General features: G+C 35.4%; 1 protein-coding gene across 1 annotated transcript in view; it reads right to left on the bottom strand.

Annotated features, from left to right (window-relative positions):
- LOC131844325 (protein takeout-like) overlaps window positions 1-22,164 on the bottom strand; it is a 44,706-nt gene that overhangs the window by 2,908 nt on the left and 19,634 nt on the right. The window contains exons 3-4 of the mRNA XM_059193182.1: window positions 3,214-3,362; window positions 1,555-1,688 (exon numbers count right to left, since the gene is read on the bottom strand). Of these exons, the coding sequence (XP_059049165.1) occupies window positions 1,555-1,688; window positions 3,214-3,362 (283 nt within the window). The remainder of the gene's footprint in view (window positions 1-1,554; window positions 1,689-3,213; window positions 3,363-22,164) is intronic.

Genomic DNA, 22,164 nt, shown 5'->3' with positions numbered 1-22,164 from the left:
AATTCTATACCCAGGTAAAAATCTCTATAATATTGTATACTTTTGTTTTTGGAAACAACGAAAGTTTAATTATTATGCCGCTAATTTTAAAATACTATCATTAATAGCAGCGTTGGACGAAATTTTGTACGATTTCCTATTTTACTAGTAACAACTTACATAACACTCATTTTATTGGTAAGTATTTGACCGCAATGTCGACAGTGAATGATGCCACACTCGACGCAACTTCGGAATGCAGAACTACGCACTGCCCCACTCCAAACCCGCTTCGAGGAAACGTCAGTTTGTTGGTATTTTTTATCATTGATTGCCTCAAATATAGCATTTCTGTTATCCCTTTTAATTTAATTAGAATAGAAAATCTTTTATTTTAATAAACTTAAATTTCTACACATTTGAATAGACTGAATCGAAATATTCGAATAGACCTTTTTTTTAATCTACCACTCAATCAGAAAGCTATCTCACAAGAAAAATGAGCAAGAAACTTGCGTGTCGCTCTTTGCAATTATAATTGAGATTAAACGAAACGGGAAATTATTAAGGTTCTCTGAATTAAATAGGAATATAAAATACGCCTTATAAGTACTTACTTACTTTAATGTTTGTATTACTTAATAATAGACAGGAGTAAATATCATTGAAGTATAGAAGTATAGAATTCATCTTCATATAGAAGATGAATCATGGCTAAATATCAAATAAATACTCTACAACAACAATTTTTCTCATAAAATTTTGATTAAAAAAGTGAAAATAATGGATTACAAAATATTACATTTTATTATTGTACTAGTTATTCCGGGAAATGTTATTTTGCCATATAAATTCTTATTTCTGGATAGCCCTTATAACTTAGGGGTATGAAAATAGGATAGGTCCTGTTTTCAAACCAAATATACACCAAAAATTGCATAAAAATCTGTCAAGCCATTTCGGAGGGGTTCTATATATATATATATATATATATATATATATATATATATATATATGCTATAAAAACTGTGAAATAAGAGTTTTATGTATTAATAATAATTAATACATAAAACTCTTTTTGTTATATAACTCTAATGAAGTCTTCATACAAGATACATACACTATAATTATACATTTAATTTACACATTCTTTCTCTCTCTCACACACACACACACACACACATACACACGCTTCTAATTCAGATAGAACTACTGTATTCATAATTCTTACAGTAATTTTTCTATCACTTTTATTTATTGTGAAATTTATATTATTTGATTTCTACTTCTAAAATATCTTTATGCTGTTTGCCACTTTTTCTTTTGCTTTAATGATTGATTTAATCTATCGGATTGTAAGCTGTTGGTTTTCTAATAAATAAATAATAAATTGTATTGTTCTTAGCTACTACGTAGAAAAATTGATAAAAAGTAGCCGTATCAAATATTCTAAAATCTATTGTACAAGAAAGTTTCAGGTATCTCGTAAATAGTATTATTTTGAAAACATGTAGCAGCATATTCATACTAACCATAAACTAACTCTAAAAAGGGTTTTAGTAATGTAATACTAACTGAAAGATCCGGTGATGTTTCCTCTGCCCTGTAACCGCAACAGTAACACTTGTATGTCCATCTTATATTTTCCAGCAAAGTCCAACTGCGGCAACAGCAATTTGAAGTCAAACCGGTTCTTGTCTAAATCAGATCTGAAAATTTATAGAAATCAAATATAAATAAATTATCTGGCCATATGAATATTATAACGTAAATCTAGTCTTATTAATATTATAAATGAAAAGCTTGTTACTCTTTCACACAAAAATTACTGAACGGATTTTGATGAAACTTTCCAGTAATATAGCTCATACATCAGAATAGCACATAGGCTAATAATATCAAGCGGGCAAAGCCGCAGGCATACATAGTATCTATATAAAAATCTCGTGTCATAGTCCTCCGAAACGCCTTAAACAATTTTTATGATTTCTTTTATGTATAGTTGGTTTGATATATCATACCTTTAAACCCCTAAGTGATAAGGGCATTTCTAGAAAGAATTTATACATGTAGGAAGATTTTGTACCAAAGTATATCTTCAATCTCTGCGGCTGAGCTGCTTTGTTTCGGTCATAGAATGAGATATGGTAGTTAAAATTCTGTGTACAGAGTTATAGTAGGTAGGAGAATGACGGTTATTATGGGTGTCACATAATGACGTTCAAGTGTATACTATAGGTGTCGATTGCCACTTACCACAAGGTGAGTTGTATATTTGTTTGCAAATTCTAACTACTATACTCTTTCTAAAAAATCTTACACTATTTATATTTATGATATAGGTGCCTATTTTAAATATGATTATATATAAGTATACACATAATATTTCTCAATCATCAGATTCTAGTTTTTAATTGGAATATGATCTTATATATGCTTACATGCTTACATTACGTGCTTACATTATATATGGATTATCGTAACTATATGATTGAACAATTGTAATAAACATTTTTTTAAACGTTACTACAGTATTTACTATTTTATATAAACCGCCCCATCTGATAGACGCTGAGCGAAGTTCGTTCACATAATCTAAATACATATTATGTACAAGCTGTTCCCGCTACTTCATCCGCGTGGAATTTTACTTTATTTTTCTAAAATAAAAGTAGCCTAAGTTACTTCTTATTACATTACTTTATTACTTCTTATTATAAGAGGGGGATACACTTAGTAGGGGGAAGGGGATTGTTAGTAATGTAGACTCATGACCCTATTACTAGCAATGTATCATATCAGGTTGACCTCCACGCGGTTCCCCTGGAAACCATCGTGATAAAATTTTGGTAAATATATCACGATGGGCTAACTGACCTGACCTCATGTTCATCTTATCAGCCTCCACTGGTGCCACGCCACGCCAGCGTAAACCGTCAGCGCAGGCGGGTGCACCATACCATTATCATCCATAAAAAAATTACACCTAGTATGACACCATTAAAAGAGAAAATATGCAGGTCAAATATCTTCCTATTTTAATAATTTGTTTTAACATCAATTTTAAGACTATGAATAAATTTTACACGTAAAGAAATTTTCATACTGGAAAAAGGAAAACATACTGACAGACTTGATGTTCAGTTGATCTCATTTTCATTATTACTATACCTGTGCAAAGCTTGTTAGCTTGGACGGGCAGTTAGTATATAATAATGATATATGTATACTTACTTGAGTTCCTGTATAATGAAGTTACTGGGTCCTCGCACTTTAACATCATTGACTACTGCTGTTAATTTTGCACCTTGTGGTCCCCTCGCCAATGCAATCTGTCCCAGGCTTAGCGGTTCTATACCTGGGACGTCCAGCTCGGGTATACCCTGCAAATGAATAGTATAACCATTGTTATATTTCCATTCAATGTATAATTATAAAATTCTAATGCTCTCAGTGTCATTTCTATCTAGTAAACAAATAGCAAAAATAATAATTTCAATTTTTTTCAATTTTTTTTTTGCTACTGTTATTTTACTTTAAGTACCTACTCGATAGTACTCAATACTCAAATTGAGTCTAGATTGTTTTTTTATATAGTGCATATATAATCTAAATCTAAAATCTATGGACATGTAATGCGTAGGAATGAGGATAATATTTTAAGGAAGTTGTTACATATGAATGTGGATGGTTATAAGGGCAGAGGAAGGCTGAAAAAGAGATGGATGGACTGTGTGAAAGATGATATGGTAAGAAAGGGAGTAAATAACGAGATGACTATGAACAGGGATGAATGGAAGAGAAAAACATATTACTTATTATTAATAAATGGGATAAGAAAGAAACAGATGATGATGATGATAATCTAAATCTAAAAAATTTTAACGGGATTCACTAACTGTTAAGAATTTATTTTTCCTTAAATTACGTGTAGCAACGTCATTTGTTTATTAAAAAAGCGTAACTTCTATTGTCGATTGACGGCCTAACATGGTCGTGTCTTGTTTCTTTTTAGTAATTCTTACCATTGTTAAGGTATTTATTTTGGTGGTAATTATTTAAATTAATAAATCAAAATATTTATTACAGTATAACAGTGTATAATGAAACTACTGCAAAAAAGGAAGCCTTTTGAGATCAAGTATTCGTAGCTCTGAACTTTAAAAAGATATTCGACCGATTCGGTGATCTAATGGTTTAGCACACCGCTTTATATCCGATGGTCGCGGGTTCGATTCATCACGGCACAAACATTTGTATTCATGAGTATGATTGTTTGTATCGGTCTGGATGTTTTCTATGTAAATTATGTATGTATTTACAAAAAATACTAATGTACATATTGTAAACTATGTAATATTTATATCAGTAGTCTAGTACCCATAACACAACCTCAGCTTAACTTGGGATTAGATGGCGCTGTTTGCATTGTCCTATATTAAAATTATTACTATTTTCTTATATAAAAAAAAAAGATATTATTGGTTATTACTAGATATTTGAGTGTATGCAATAGGCGTTACCGACCACAAGAGCAATTACTGGAGTATAATGAAAATATTTATTGACCCGAGTGTCATGTATGTCATTGTCAAGTCCCTTGCACAACATCGGATAGATATGTTAAGGTTTCTGCGAAAGTCAACACCACTTTTAATATTTGCATAGATTTCTGAGTGAGGTTTTAAGGATGAATTTGTTTTTAGGGTTCCCTAACACAGACACGTATAGGCACGTTTAGATTCACAACAAAAAAATATATACGTAATTGCGATTTGCAATTATGATTATTTCAGTTTCGCTCGCGTTATTTACCTCAATCTACGGCGTCCCTGTACTACTTATTTGTTATTATTTAAATAGGTGTTAAGTTATTCAAGAGTGCTCCTACGAAATATCAGTTTGGAATGTATTCTTAATATTGTTTCCCCAGATTTTCAACTCTATTTTATCCCCTTATGGATTAAATTTAGACAATCTTTCCTTACTCCTCGTCTATGTTTAAATAAACCACACTACCAGATCCGTTGAGAGGTCTGTGAGTCTGGTCTTCTCTTGTATATTACGTTTTTATTATTACTGCAATGTGTGACCAAGTAGCCGACAAATTAGTAACTCATAAAAAAATGTTTCAATTTAGTATCATTTCATCACAATCAATTTTATAACAATATATTGATGGAGAAAATAAAAAAATAACAATTTTAGAAATGCTTGGCGGGCCGTATAGAACTACATGTTTAACAGGCCATCGTTTGTTGCATCCCTGCCTTATAGTATGTGACAAAAAATAGAAGAGCATATCATTTCATTGCAAATAGAAATATGAAAATACATTCATATTTAGCAAAAATAATATGTGCATTATCAGAATTAATACTTGTAAGTAACTTTACCTGTCTTTCGACACTGATTGTTTCTATGTTGCAAAAGTAGGTAGTACCTAGTCAATGAACTAAGAAATATTTCATAGATAAATAACTATGGTCATATAAGTATTGTCATACAGTTCTATAAAATAGAATGTATTTAATCTACAATAAAAGTACAGGTATTAGGAAGGAACTGGCTTCTGTCACACTAACCAGTTCAGAAGCCAGGACTACACAGAAATACTAAAAGGATTGATATTGTCTAGAAAGTGTAACTATTCAATAAATAACATTGTAACGATCCTTCTGAGTTTTAAATAAAGATCATTATTATTTAAATTTATTGAATATTTATGTCTTATACGTATAATTAGTAAAAATCACGGGATCTTACCACGTTTCATAAACTATTGTAGTTTACCCGATATTTCGGCAGTGTTTCAACCGCAGTGTGGTTGAAACACTGCCGAAATATCGGGAACTTAATAAATAAATTATAAAACGTGGTAAGATCCCGTGATTTTTACTAAATATACGTATAAATAATGACCGCGTCAAATTTAAAACGGTATATTTATGTCTTTTATTGTAAAAAGATTGTCTGCTTAAGCACCACAGTATTACTTATTTCAGCCGCCGAGCAAAATTATTTGTAACCTGTCCGATTAGGCCAGGATAAAAATTATGACGTCTTAGTTTTCTGGAATAGGAACGTATGAGTGGTGTCACATAATAGCATGATGTTCGTATATATACCTACCTACATACATATATAAATAATCAGCAACATATGTATATACATATACATATACGACTATTGCCGCTTACTGTCAGGTGGACCAATAGTTAGGGTGCTATTTGAATTACGTAAAAAACGCATATCAAATATTAGTTTTCATACGTATATCAGCAGTCTTTAATTCAATTCCTTTTTAAAACCTTAGCCATAACTTACTAACAATTTCAGTGATTTCGTTATCAATTTAGTATTAAATATTTAAATTAAATTTCCTTATTTCCATTTTTCTACATTTTCGAAAACAACAGTGTAATTGGGAACCTACTTCTTTTTGAAGTCAATTGCGAATATGTATAGCAAGTTTCAATTCAAATAGTATGCAGCACAAACATTCAGATTGTAGCCTCTCTCTCAGACCGGTCGTACATTCACCCTAATTCTGGGTACAAGGACTAAACTTTACACAATCCAGTACCTATGTACTTGACAAGGTACTTCTTCATATTAATGTAATTAATTTAAGCCTCATTAATGTAATTAATTAAAATACTTTCATTTTACAACTAGAAACGAAGGAACTCTCTAGGAACGAAGAGAATTGTTTAATTCCTTTAAACAATTCTCTTCGGTAGGATAGAAATCGATGGTTATAAGGACAGAGGAAGCGGTTAAAGTAGGTAGATTTTAAAAATAATGGACTGTATAAAAAAGCCATACCGTCACGACTGTTAGAATGAATCAGAGAAAATTGTCGATGTCGTTGTGAACGCAACACTTGACATATCCATATTTCGTATCTTTTGATAATGTGAAAGTACCCCTGTCTGTCAGTTTAATTATTGCTTTGATATAAAATAATATCAGTGTTCTGAGAGTCAGTCAAAAGTGTGTGTGTAAGTAAATTAACACACAAAATTATTCTGTTGTCTTCCAGATATGAACTCTCTACCTATTGGATGTAATTCAGGGTAGTAAACCATTATGTCACGACCGCTCTGATGATAATGATGCCATAAGGATATATGTTCAAAAATGTTAATTATGTTAGATACTTTTTTTATCTAATATAATATATATTTTTTTAATTAATAAATAATCGGTACGTATTTAGTAGAAATAAGGCGATACAACAATTTATTATTTCGCAAAACAATAGAAAGTAGTGATAATGTTCAAATAAAAATAACAAATACATATGTACGTGCCTAATATAAATAAATATCAACAAGTCACAACGAATGACTCACATATTCTATCAATGTGTAAAAAAAACTATATAAGACTTGTCGCTCGCCTATTAAAGAATTTACTATTTTGAATATGGGTTGGTGTCACATTGGTTTAATATTATGTTGTGTGTTTCTATTAAAGGTAAGATGAGTTTCTTTTAATTTAGTATATTTTTCTAGTATGATTTATATAATATTTATTTAATTTTACCTTTCACCATCAATAATATTAGACTTTTATGAACTTGCTTCGCCGTGGTATTCGGGATAAAGATAGTTCATAATTTTTATGTTTGCATAATCCTTTTGGAATAAAACAAACACAAGTTCTTATGTGACGTACATATATCTACATTATTATTAGTGACAAGATTCGCCAAATCGTTTAAACCGTTTCTGAGATTGGTAGTTATCCGAGACCGTATAAACGCACCAACAAATAGAAATGTAATATTTATTCAAGTACCATAAACTTAATATAAGCACTTATAGAATACTCATGTTTTTCTATTTTACTACAAGAAGAAATTTTTTATGTATTTTGGAAACGTTCACCAATAACATATATGTCGTATAAAATGCAGACAGTGATCATGCATGCAGTATTTACATTTTTATTACACTTATAGATATTTATGTTTTATATTATTACGCCTAACGAATTGCATTCAATGTAGGAGAAATGTAGCAGTTTCGTTTTGTTAAATGTCTATTGTTTGAATTCTTTATTATTGATTTAATGACCTAGTAATAACAAGATGCCAAAAAGATATGACATGATATAACATTCTTTATTGTTATTATTACTAAATAAATCGTTTTAAAAATTAAATTGCCTGTATATTGAAAAAAATCACAAATTTTCAGTGCAATCTCAGCAAATCTGGAGTTTACGAAAGACAAAAAATTGGTACAGAAATAAAAACTATTTTAGAAGAAAAGAGTAAAATGACAGAACCACCAGTATACCAAGACTTAATTGGAGAAGAATTTAACGTAACCCCTAAAAGAACACGTAGAGATATTAAAAATGACGGGAAAAGTGTTAAAAGACGAAAACGTAAAAAAATAACTAATGTTCAATTGCACATACCATCTGCTCCTTTCATCAATATTGATATCATTGACAATGTAATGGAACCAAAACCCAAAATAAAAAATGACACATTGACTGAACATTTAAATTTAGACATGTCTAATCTGAACACTACTAAAAGTAGTTCAAATAACAAGAATGTTAAACAACAGTCACATCAAGTACCATCTAACAAAACAGAAGATTTGTCGCCTAATGTAAGCAAATTAAATGTAAATTCAGATATCGATAAAGAAAAAATTTCATCTAGTTTACGAACACTGAGCAACGATAATCTCAGAAATATAATTTTATCCTATGAGTTCAGAAACCTAACTAATGACCCGTTATCGAACAAAACAAATTCACAGTTGAATACAGATCCTGTAATAGCAAATAATAGCGTAAAAAATGCAGTCAATAATCACACTATTCATAAAGATACTAATAGTCTAGAGCACACTCTATCCCTAAATAATAAAATGTACAAAACAGAGAATAAAACTGGCACGCAAAACTCTACAAGAGTGTTAATATTAATAACTACAATGATGAATTCTACCAACAGTTCATACTCTGAATCAACTTCCAGTGCACATGATCATTCGACATTTATTCCATTTAAAGAAACTGATTTCGGTGTACCTCAGAATAAATCCGAGTCAATTAATACAACCTTACCTTTAGATGAATCGAGGAGTGACAATATGACAGACCAAATCAATAATGACTCTAATCTGAATGACACACACTCAGATAGCGACTCAGCGAATAAATCAAATTCTACGACTAAGGGAACTACAGAAATTCCTGAAGCATCAAAGGCCCCAGACGATACCCATGATAATACGAACACTACTAATAGTAGTACTATCAACAGTTCCGATTCTGAATCAACTTCCAGTGCAGATGCTCATTCTAACCTAGAAACCATACCTACAGTGAATGGAAACGAAACCAGAAGTTACGCATCAGCAGACGCAATGGCAGCAAGCATTATTGAAACTAAGAATATTACAAACGAAACAGACGTTATAACTGGGCCGGCTGCAGAATCAGATTCACTGTTGTACAACAAGACTTTACCGGGTTCAAACGAAACATTGAATATTACAGAATTAGCTGCATCGCCGATAGCCATTACCGAAATTAAGAACATTACCACGGAACAAGACAATATTACAGGTTCAGAATCAACTTCCCACGCCTGGGCTTTCAGTGACATTGGGCCTGATTCGGAAACGAATGGAAAGAAAAACGAAACAGAAATCGCCGAAACTGACACAACAGTGAATATTTTCAATGAAACCAGAACGATTACTACTGAAAATGATGTTATAATTGAATCGTTATCTAATGTTACTTCGCCTGTTTTAAATGCAACCGGTAACTCGACTGGTGATTCGGCTGCACCTACTGCCGAATATATTGTGGAAACTCGAAAGTTTGTAACTGTAAACGAGACCATAACAGAATCAGCTGCGAGTGCAGCTACGCTCTCTTACAACAAAACGGGAAGCAACGATACCAATACAGATGGGACAATTACTTCATCCGCTGTATCCGACGGTAATGTCACCTTAACTATTACCAAAGTTATTGAAGAGGATACGTTCACAGAAGTATCGGCCGATGCGATTGCAGTAAGTGAAAGTAATTCGTCAAGTATTAATAACACGAAATCCATTATGCAAGCAGCATCTACATCAGGAACTGTTATCGCAACTGTTTATCACAATAGTACGAAAGAAACAGTAAGTGGATTTGAGGCAGTCGCCACTGCTACAACCAACGGTACCAACACTACGTCATCTGCCACAATAATCAACGCGGAATCTCCAATTGTTATTCAAGATACTTCCAGAGAATCCGTTCAATTCGTTTCCAAAAATAAGACTACTGACGGATCAATTACAGAATCTTCACATAAAAATGGTGACAATTCATCAATCGAAACAGTCGTAAATGAGAAAGAGGACACAAACAATACAGCAGAAGGAGGAAGTAGTGACTTGGATAATTCAAATGTGACATCTACTTCAACAGACAGCAATTATAAACCACATTCCACTAACGGCTCAGAATCATCGAATTCTACTCTGCAGTCATTCAATTCGACAAATGGTAACACAACAAAATCAGTAACAGGCAATGACACTTTCCATAACATGACATCGACACCTATTCCGTCTAAAGAAACAGACTTCGGTATACCTCAGAATAAATCCGAGTCAACTAATACAACTTTACATTTAGATGAATCGAGGACTGACAATGTGACAGACCAAATCAATAATGATTCTAATCTAAATGACACACATTCAGATAGCAACTCGGCAAACAAATCAAATTCTACGACTACGGGAACTACGGAAGTTTCTGAAGCAACAAAGCCTCCAGACGATACTTACAGTAATACGAATACTACTAATACTAGTACTGCCAACAGTTCCGATTCTGAATCAACTTCCGGTGCAGATGCTCATTCTAATGTACACAATTCATCCAATGAAACTGTCTCAAATAAGAAAGAGGACTCAAACAATACAGCAGATGGAGGAAATAGTGACTCGAGTAAGTCAGATGTGACATCTACTTCAACAGATGACACTTATTCTAACGGCTCAGAATCATCGAATTCTACTCTGCAGTCATTCAATTCGACAAATGGTAACACAACAAAATCAGTAACAGGCAATGACACTTTCCATAACATGACATCGACACCTATTCCGTCTAAAGAAACAGACTTCGGTATACTTAAGAATAAATCCGAATCAACTAATACAACTTTACCTTTAGATGAAACGAGGAGTGACAATGTGACAGACCAAATCAATAATGATTCTAATCTGAATGACACACATTCAGATAGCGACTCAACGAACAAATCAAATTCTACGACTACGGGAACTACGGAAGTTTCTGAAGCAACAAAGCCTCCAGACGATACTTACAGTAATACGAATACTACTAATACTAGTACTGCCAACAGTTCCGATTCTGAATCAACTTCCGGTGCAGATGCTCATTCTAATGTACACAATTCATCCAATGAAACTGTCTCAAATAAGAAAGAGGACTCAAACAATACAGCAGATGGAGGAAATAGTGACTCGAGTAAGTCAGATGTGACATCTACTTCAACAGATGACACTTATTCTAACGGCTCAGAATCATCGAATTCTACTCTGCAGTCATTCAATTCGACAAATGGTAACACAACAAAATCAGTAACAGGCAATGACACTTTCCATAACATGACATCGACACTTATTCCGTCTAAAGAAACAGACTTCGGTATACCTCAGAATAAATCCGAGTCAACTAATACAACTTTACCTTTAGATGAATCGAGGACTGACAATGTGACAGACCAAATCAATAATGATTCTAATCTAAATGACACACATTCAGATAGCAACTCGGCAAACAAATCAAATTCTACGACTACGGGAACTACGGAAGTTTCTGAAGCAACAAAGCCTCCAGACGATACTTACAGTAATACAAATACTACTAATACTAGTACTGCCAACAGTTCCGATTCTGAATCAACTTCCGGTGCAGATGCTCATTCTAATGTACACAATTCATCCAATGAAACTGTCTCAAATAAGAAAGAGGACTCAAACAATACAGCAGATGGAGGAAATAGTGACTCGAGTAAGTCAGATGTGACATCTACTTCAACAGATGACACTTATTCTAACGGCTCAGAATCATCGAATTCTACTCTGCAGTCATTCAATTCGACAAATGGTAACACAACAAAATCAGTAACAGGCAATGACACTTTCCATAACATGACATCGACACCTATTCCGTCTAAAGAAACAGACTTCGGTATACCTCAGAATAAATCCGAGTCAACTAATACAACCTTACCTTTAGATGAATCGAGGAGTGACAATATGACAGACCAAATCAATAATGACTCTAATCTGAATGACACACATTCAGATAGCGACTCAGCGAACAAATCAAATTCTACGACTAAGGGAACTACAGAAATTCCTGAAGCATCAAAGGCCCCAGACGATACCCATGATAATACGAACACTACCAATAGTAGTACTATCAACAGTTCCGATTCTGAATCAACTTCCAGTGCAGATGCTCATTCTAACCTAGAAACCATACCTACAGTGAATGGAAACGAAACCAGAAGTTACGCATCAGCAGACGCAATGGCAGCAAGCATTACTGAAACTAAGAATATTACAAACGAAACAGATGTTATAACTGGGCCGGCTGCAGAATCAGATTCACTGTTGTATAACAAGACTTTACCGGGTTCAAACGAAACATTGAATATTACAGAATTAGCTGCATCGCCGATAGCCATTACCGAAATTAAGAACATTACCACGGAACAAGACAATATTACAGGTTCAGAATCAACTTCCCACGCCTGGGCTTTCAGTGACATTGGGCCTGATTCGGAAACGAATGGAAAGAAAAACGAAACAGAAATCGCCGAAACTGACACAACAGTGAATATTTTCAATGAAACCAGAACGATTACTACTGAAAATGATGTTATAATTGAATCGTTATCTAATGTTACTTCGCCTGTTTCAAATGCAACCGGTAACTCGACTGGTGATTCGGCTGCACCTACTGCCGAATATATTGTGGAAACTCGAAAGTTTGTAACTGTAAACGAGACCATAACAGAATCAGCTGCGAGTGCAGCTACGCTCTCTTACAACAAAACGGGAAGCAACGATACCAATACAGATGAGACAATTACTTCATCCGCTGTATCCGACGGTAATGTCACCTTAACTATTACCAAAGTTATTGAAGAGGATACGTTCACAGAAGTATCGGCCGATGCGATTGCAGTAAGTGAAAGTAATTCGTCAAGTATTAATAACACGAAATCCATTATGCAAGCAGCATCTACATCAGGAACTGTTATCGCAACTGTTTATCACAATAGTACGAAAGAAACAGTAAGTGGATTTGAGGCAGTCGCCACTGCTACAACCAACGGTACCAACACTACGTCATCTGCCACAATAATCAACGCGGAATCTCCAATTGTTATTCAAGATACTTCCAGAGAATCCGTTCAATTCGTTTCCAAAAATAAGACTACTGACGGATCAATTACAGAATCTTCACATAAAAATGGTGACAATTCATCAATCGAAACAGTCGTAAATGAGAAAGAGGACACAAACAATACAGCAGAAGGAGGAAGTAGTGACTTGGATAATTCAAATGTGACATCTACTTCAACAGACAGCAATTATAAACCACATTCCACTAACGGCTCAGAATCATCGAATTCTACTCTGCAGTCATTCAATTCGACAAATGGTAACACAACAAAATCAGTAACAGGCAATGACACTTTCCATAACATGACATCGACACCTATTCCGTCTAAAGAAACAGACTTCGGTATACCTCAGAATAAATCCGAGTCAACTAATACAACTTTACATTTAGATGAATCGAGGACTGACAATGTGACAGACCAAATCAATAATGATTCTAATCTAAATGACACACATTCAGATAGCAACTCGGCAAACAAATCAAATTCTACGACTACGGGAACTACGGAAGTTTCTGAAGCAACAAAGCCTCCAGACGATACTTACAGTAATACGAATACTACTAATACTAGTACTGCCAACAGTTCCGATTCTGAATCAACTTCCGGTGCAGATGCTCATTCTAATGTACACAATTCATCCAATGAAACTGTCTCAAATAAGAAAGAGGACTCAAACAATACAGCAGATGGAGGAAATAGTGACTCGAGTAAGTCAGATGTGACATCTACTTCAACAGATGACACTTATTCTAACGGCTCAGAATCATCGAATTCTACTCTGCAGTCATTCAATTCGACAAATGGTAACACAACAAAATCAGTAACAGGCAATGACACTTTCCATAACATGACATCGACACCTATTCCGTCTAAAGAAACAGACTTCGGTATACCTCAGAATAAATCCGAGTCAACTAATACAACTTTACATTTAGATGAATCGAGGACTGACAATGTGACAGACCAAATCAATAATGATTCTAATCTAAATGACACACATTCAGATAGCAACTCGGCAAACAAATCAAATTCTACGACTACGGGAACTACGGAAGTTTCTGAAGCAACAAAGCCTCCAGACGATACTTACAGTAATACGAATACTACTAATACTAGTACTGCCAACAGTTCCGATTCTGAATCAACTTCCGGTGCAGATGCTCATTCTAATGTACACAATTCATCCAATGAAACTGTCTCAAATAAGAAAGAGGACTCAAACAATACAGCAGATGGAGGAAATAGTGACTCGAGTAAGTCAGATGTGACATCTACTTCAACAGATGACACTTATTCTAACGGCTCAGAATCATCGAATTCTACTCTGCAGTCATTCAATTCGACAAATGGTAACACAACAAAATCAGTAACAGGCAATGACACTTTCCATAACATGACATCGACACCTATTCCGTCTAAAGAAACAGACTTCGGTATACTTAAGAATAAATCCGAATCAACTAATACAACTTTACCTTTAGATGAAACGAGGAGTGACAATGTGACAGACCAAATCAATAATGATTCTAATCTGAATGACACACATTCAGATAGCGACTCAACGAACAAATCAAATTCTACGACTACGGGAACTACGGAAGTTTCTGAAGCAACAAAGCCTCCAGACGATACTTACAGTAATACGAATACTACTAATACTAGTACTGCCAACAGTTCCGATTCTGAATCAACTTCCGGTGCAGATGCTCATTCTAATGTACACAATTCATCCAATGAAACTGTCTCAAATAAGAAAGAGGACTCAAACAATACAGCAGATGGAGGAAATAGTGACTCGAGTAAGTCAGATGTGACATCTACTTCAACAGATGACACTTATTCTAACGGCTCAGAATCATCGAATTCTACTCTGCAGTCATTCAATTCGACAAATGGTAACACAACAAAATCAGTAACAGGCAATGACACTTTCCATAACATGACATCGACACTTATTCCGTCTAAAGAAACAGACTTCGGTATACCTCAGAATAAATCCGAGTCAACTAATACAACTTTACCTTTAGATGAATCGAGGACTGACAATGTGACAGACCAAATCAATAATGATTCTAATCTAAATGACACACATTCAGATAGCAACTCGGCAAACAAATCAAATTCTACGACTACGGGAACTACGGAAGTTTCTGAAGCAACAAAGCCTCCAGACGATACTTACAGTAATACAAATACTACTAATACTAGTACTGCCAACAGTTCCGATTCTGAATCAACTTCCGGTGCAGATGCTCATTCTAATGTACACAATTCATCCAATGAAACTGTCTCAAATAAGAAAGAGGACTCAAACAATACAGCAGATGGAGGAAATAGTGACTCGAGTAAGTCAGATGTGACATCTACTTCAACAGATGACACTTATTCTAACGGCTCAGAATCATCGAATTCTACTCTGCAGTCATTCAATTCGACAAATGGTAACACAACAAAATCAGTAACAGGCAATGACACTTTCCATAACATGACATCGACACCTATTCCGTCTAAAGAAACAGACTTCGGTATACCTCAGAATAAATCCGAGTCAACTAATACAACCTTACCTTTAGATGAATCGAGGAGTGACAATATGACAGACCAAATCAATAATGACTCTAATCTGAATGACACACATTCAGATAGCGACTCAGCGAACAAATCAAATTCTACGACTAAGGGAACTACAGAAATTCCTGAAGCATCAAAGGCCCCAGACGATACCCATGATAATACGAACACTACCAATAGTAGTACTATCAACAGTTCCGATTCTGAATCAACTTCCAGTGCAGATGCTCATTCTAACCTAGAAACCATACCTACAGTGAATGGAAACGAAACCAGAAGTTACGCATCAGCAGACGCAATGGCAGCAAGCATTACTGAAACTAAGAATATTACAAACGAAACAGATGTTATAACTGGGCCGGCTGCAGAATCAGATTCACTGTTGTATAACAAGACTTTACCGGGTTCAAACGAAACATTGAATATTACAGAATTAGCTGCATCGCCGATAGCCATTACCGAAATTAAGAACATTACCACGGAACAAGACAATATTACAGGTTCAGAATCAACTTCCCACGCCTGGGCTTTCAGTGACATTGGGCCTGATTCGGAAACGAATGGAAAGAAAAACGAAACAGAAATCGCCGAAACTGACACAACAGTGAATATTTTCAATGAAACCAGAACGATTACTACTGAAAATGATGTTATAATTGAATCGTTATCTAATTTTACTTCGCCTGTTTCAAATGCAACCGGTAACTCGACTGGTGATTCGGCTGCACCTACTGCCGAATATATTGTGGAAACTCGAAAGTTTGTAACTGTAAACGAGACCATAACAGAATCAGCTGCGAGTGCAGCTACGCTCTCTTACAACAAAACGGGAAGCAACGATACCAATACAGATGAGACAATTACTTCATCCGCTGTATCCGACGGTAATGTCACCTTAACTATTACCAAAGTTATTGAAGAGGATACGTTCACAGAAGTATCGGCCGATGCGATTGCAGTAAGTGAAAGTAATTCGTCAAGTATTAATAACACGAAATCCATTATGCAAGCAGCATCTACATCAGGAACTGTTATCGCAACTGTTTATCACAATAGTACGAAAGAAACAGTAAGTGGATTTGAGGCAGTCGCCACTGCTACAACCAACGGTACCAACACTACGTCATCTGCCACAATAATCAACGCGGAATCTCCAATTGTTATTCAAGATACTTCCAGAGAATCCGTTCAATTCGTTTCCAAAAATAAGACTACTGACGGATCAATTACAGAATCTTCACATAAAAATGGTGACAATTCATCAATCGAAACAGTCGTAAATGAGAAAGAGGACACAAACAATACAGCAGAAGGAGGAAGTAGTGACTTGGATAATTCAAATGTGACATCTACTTCAACAGACAGCAATTATAAACCACATTCCACTAACGGCTCAGAATCATCGAATTCTACTCTGCAGTCATTCAATTCGACAAATGGTAACACAACAAAATCAGTAACAGGCAATGACACTTTCCATAACATGACATCGACACCTATTCCGTCTAAAGAAACAGACTTCGGTATACCTCAGAATAAATCCGAGTCAACTAATACAACTTTACATTTAGATGAATCGAGGACTGACAATGTGACAGACCAAATCAATAATGATTCTAATCTAAATGACACACATTCAGATAGCAACTCGGCAAACAAATCAAATTCTACGACTACGGGAACTACGGAAGTTTCTGAAGCAACAAAGCCTCCAGACGATACTTACAGTAATACGAATACTACTAATACTAGTACTGCCAACAGTTCCGATTCTGAATCAACTTCCGGTGCAGATGCTCATTCTAATGTACACAATTCATCCAATGAAACTGTCTCAAATAAGAAAGAGGACTCAAACAATACAGCAGATGGAGGAAATAGTGACTCGAGTAAGTCAGATGTGACATCTACTTCAACAGATGACACTTATTCTAACGGCTCAGAATCATCGAATTCTACTCTGCAGTCATTCAATTCGACAAATGGTAACACAACAAAATCAGTAACAGGCAATGACACTTTCCATAACATGACATCGACACCTATTCCGTCTAAAGAAACAGACTTCGGTATACTTAAGAATAAATCCGAAACAACTAATACAACTTTACCTTTAGATGAAACGAGGAGTGACAATGTGACAGACCAAATCAATAATGATTCTAATCTGAATGACACACATTCAGATAGCGACTCAACGAACAAATCAAATTCTACGACTACGGGAACTACGGAAGTTTCTGAAGCAACAAAGCCTCCAGACGATACTTACAGTAATACGAATACTACTAATACTAGTACTGCCAACAGTTCCGATTCTGAATCAACTTCCGGTGCAGATGCTCATTCTAATGTACACAATTCATCCAATGAAACTGTCTCAAATAAGAAAGAGGACTCAAACAATACAGCAGATGGAGGAAATAGTGACTCGAGTAAGTCAGATGTGACATCTACTTCAACAGATGACACTTATTCTAACGGCTCAGAATCATCGAATTCTACTCTGCAGTCATTCAATTCGACAAATGGTAACACAACAAAATCAGTAACAGGCAATGACACTTTCCATAACATGACATCGACACTTATTCCGTCTAAAGAAACAGACTTCGGTATACCTCAGAATAAATCCGAGTCAACTAATACAACTTTACCTTTAGATGAATCGAGGACTGACAATGTGACAGACCAAATCAATAATGATTCTAATCTAAATGACACACATTCAGATAGCAACTCGGCAAACAAATCAAATTCTACGACTACGGGAACTACGGAAGTTTCTGAAGCAACAAAGCCTCCAGACGATACTTACAGTAATACAAATACTACTAATACTAGTACTGCCAACAGTTCCGATTCTGAATCAACTTCCGGTGCAGATGCTCATTCTAATGTACACAATTCATCCAATGAAACTGTCTCAAATAAGAAAGAGGACTCAAACAATACAGCAGATGGAGGAAATAGTGACTCGAGTAAGTCAGATGTGACATCTACTTCAACAGATGACACTTATTCTAACGGCTCAGAATCATCGAATTCTACTCTGCAGTCATTCAATTCGACAAATGGTAACACAACAAAATCAGTAACAGGCAATGACACTTTCCATAACATGACATCGACACCTATTCCGTCTAAAGAAACAGACTTCGGTATACCTCAGAATAAATCCGAGTCAACTAATACAACCTTACCTTTAGATGAATCGAGGAGTGACAATATGACAGACCAAATCAATAATGACTCTAATCTGAATGACACACATTCAGATAGCGACTCAGCGAATAAATCAAATTCTACGACTAAGGGAACTACAGAAATTCCTGAAGCATCAAAGGCCCCAGACGATACCCATGATAATACGAACACTACCAATAGTAGTACTATCAACAGTTCCGATTCTGAATCAACTTCCAGTGCAGATGCTCATTCTAACCTAGAAACCATACCTACAGTGAATGGAAACGAAACCAGAAGTTACGCATCAGCAGACGCAATGTCAGCAAGCATTACTGAAACTAAGAATATTACAAACGAAACAGATGTTATAACTGGGCCGGCTGCAGAATCAGATTCACTGTTGTATAACAAGACTTTACCGGGTTCAAACGAAACATTGAATATTACAGAATTAGCTGCATCGCCGATAGCCATTACCGAAATTAAGAACATTACCACGGAACAAGACAATATTACAGGTTCAGAATCAACTTCCCACGCCTGGGCTTTCAGTGACATTGGGCCTGATTCGGAAACGAATGGAAAGAAAAACGAAACAGAAATCGCCGAAACTGACACAACAGTGAATATTTTCAATGAAACCAGAACGATTACTACTGAAAATGATGTTATAATTGAATCGTTATCTAATTTTACTTCGCCTGTTTCAAATGCAACCGGTAACTCGACTGGTGATTCGGCTGCACCTACTGCCGAATATATTGTGGAAACTCGAAAGTTTGTAACTGTAAACGAGACCATAACAGAATCAGCTGCGAGTGCAGCTACGCTCTCTTACAACAAAACGGGAAGCAACGATACCAATACAGATGGGACAATTACTTCATCCGCTGTATCCGACGGTAATGTCACCTTAACTATTACCAAAGTTATTGAAGAGGATACGTTCACAGAAGTATCGGCCGATGCGATTGCAGTAAGTGAAAGTAATTCGTCAAGTATTAATAACACGAAATCCATTATGCAAGCAGCATCTACATCAGGAACTGTTATCGCAACTGTTTATCACAATAGTACGAAAGAAACAGTAAGTGGATTTGAGGCAGTCGCCACTGCTACAACCAACGGTACCAACACTACGTCATCTGCCACAATAATCAACGCGGAATCTCCAATTGTTATTCAAGATACTTCCAGAGAATCCGTTCAATTCGTTTCCAAAAATAAGACTACTGACGGATCAATTACAGAATCTTCACATAAAAATGGTGACAATTCATCAATCGAAACAGTCGTAAATGAGAAAGAGGACACAAACAATACAGCAGAAGGAGGAAGTAGTGACTTGGATAATTCAAATGTGACATCTACTTCAACAGACAGCAATTATAAACCACATTCCACTAACGGCTCAGAATCATCAAACTCTACTCTGCAGTCATTCAATTCGACAAATGCTAATACGACAAAATCAGTAACAGGCAATGACACTTTCCATAACATGACATCGACACCTATTCCGTCTAAAGAAACAGACTTCGGTATACCTCAGAATAAATCCGAGTCAACTAATACAACTTTACCTTTAGATGAATCGAGGACTGACAATGTGACAGACCAAATCAATAATGATTCTAATCTAAATGACACACATTCAGATAGCAACTCGGCAAACAAATCAAATTCTACGACTACGGGAACTACGGAAGTTTCTGAAGCAACAAAGCCTCCAGACGATACTTACAGTAATACGAATACTACTAATACTAGTACTACCAACAGTTCCGATTCTGAATCAACTTCCGGTGCAGATGCTCATTCTAATGTACACAATTCATCCAATGAAACTGTCTCAAATAAGAAAGAGGACTCAAACAATACAGCAGATGGAGGAAATAGTGACTCGAGTAAGTCAGATGTGACATCTACTTCAACAGATGACATTTATTCTAACAGCTCAGAATCATCGAATTCTACTCTGCAGTCATTCAATTCGACAAATGCTAATACGACAAAATCAGTAACAGATAATGACACTTTCAATAGCACGACATCGACACCTATTCCATTTAAAGAAACTGATTTCGATGTACCTCAGAATAAATCCGAGTCAGCTAATACAACCTTACCTTTAGATGAATCGAGGAGTGACAATATGACAGACCAAATCAATAATGACTCTAATCTGAATGACACACATTCAGATAGCGACTCAGCGAATAAATCAAATTCTACGACTAAGGGAACTACAGAAGTTTCTGAAGCAACAAAGCCTCCAGACGATACTTACAGTAATACGAATACTACTAATACTAGTACTGCCAACAGTTCCGATTCTGAATCAACTTCCGGTGCAGATGCTCATTCTAATGTACACAATTCATCCAATGAAACTGTCTCAAATAAGAAAGAGGACTCAAACAATACAGCAGATGGAGGAAATAGTGACTCGAGTAAGTCAGATGTGACATCTACTTCAACAGATGACACTTATTCTAACGGCTCAGAATCATCGAATTCTACTCTGCAGTCATTCAATTCGACAAATGGTAACACAACAAAATCAGTAACAGGCAATGACACTTTCCATAACATGACATCGACACCTATTCCGTCTAAAGAAACAGACTTCGGTATACCTCAGAATAAATCCGAGTCAACTAATACAACCTTACCTTTAGATGAATCGAGGAGTGACAATATGACAGACCAAATCAATAATGACTCTAATCTGAATGACACACATTCAGATAACGACTCAGCGAATAAATCAAATTCTACGACTAAGAGAACTACAGAAATTCCTGAAGCATCAAAGGCCCCAGACGATACCCATGATAATACGAACACTACCAATAGTAGTACTATCAACAGTTCCGATTCTGAATCAACTTCCAGTGCAGATGCTCATTCTAACCTAGAAACCATACCTACAG

Source organism: Achroia grisella, unplaced genomic scaffold, assembly GCF_030625045.1.
Source record: "Achroia grisella isolate CSIRO2021 unplaced genomic scaffold, CSIRO_AGI_Agris_v1 utg402, whole genome shotgun sequence".
NCBI lineage: Eukaryota > Metazoa > Arthropoda > Insecta > Lepidoptera > Pyralidae > Achroia > Achroia grisella.
The sequence above is the reverse complement of the archived record's forward strand: the minus strand, read 5'-3'. Positions and strand labels throughout refer to the sequence as shown.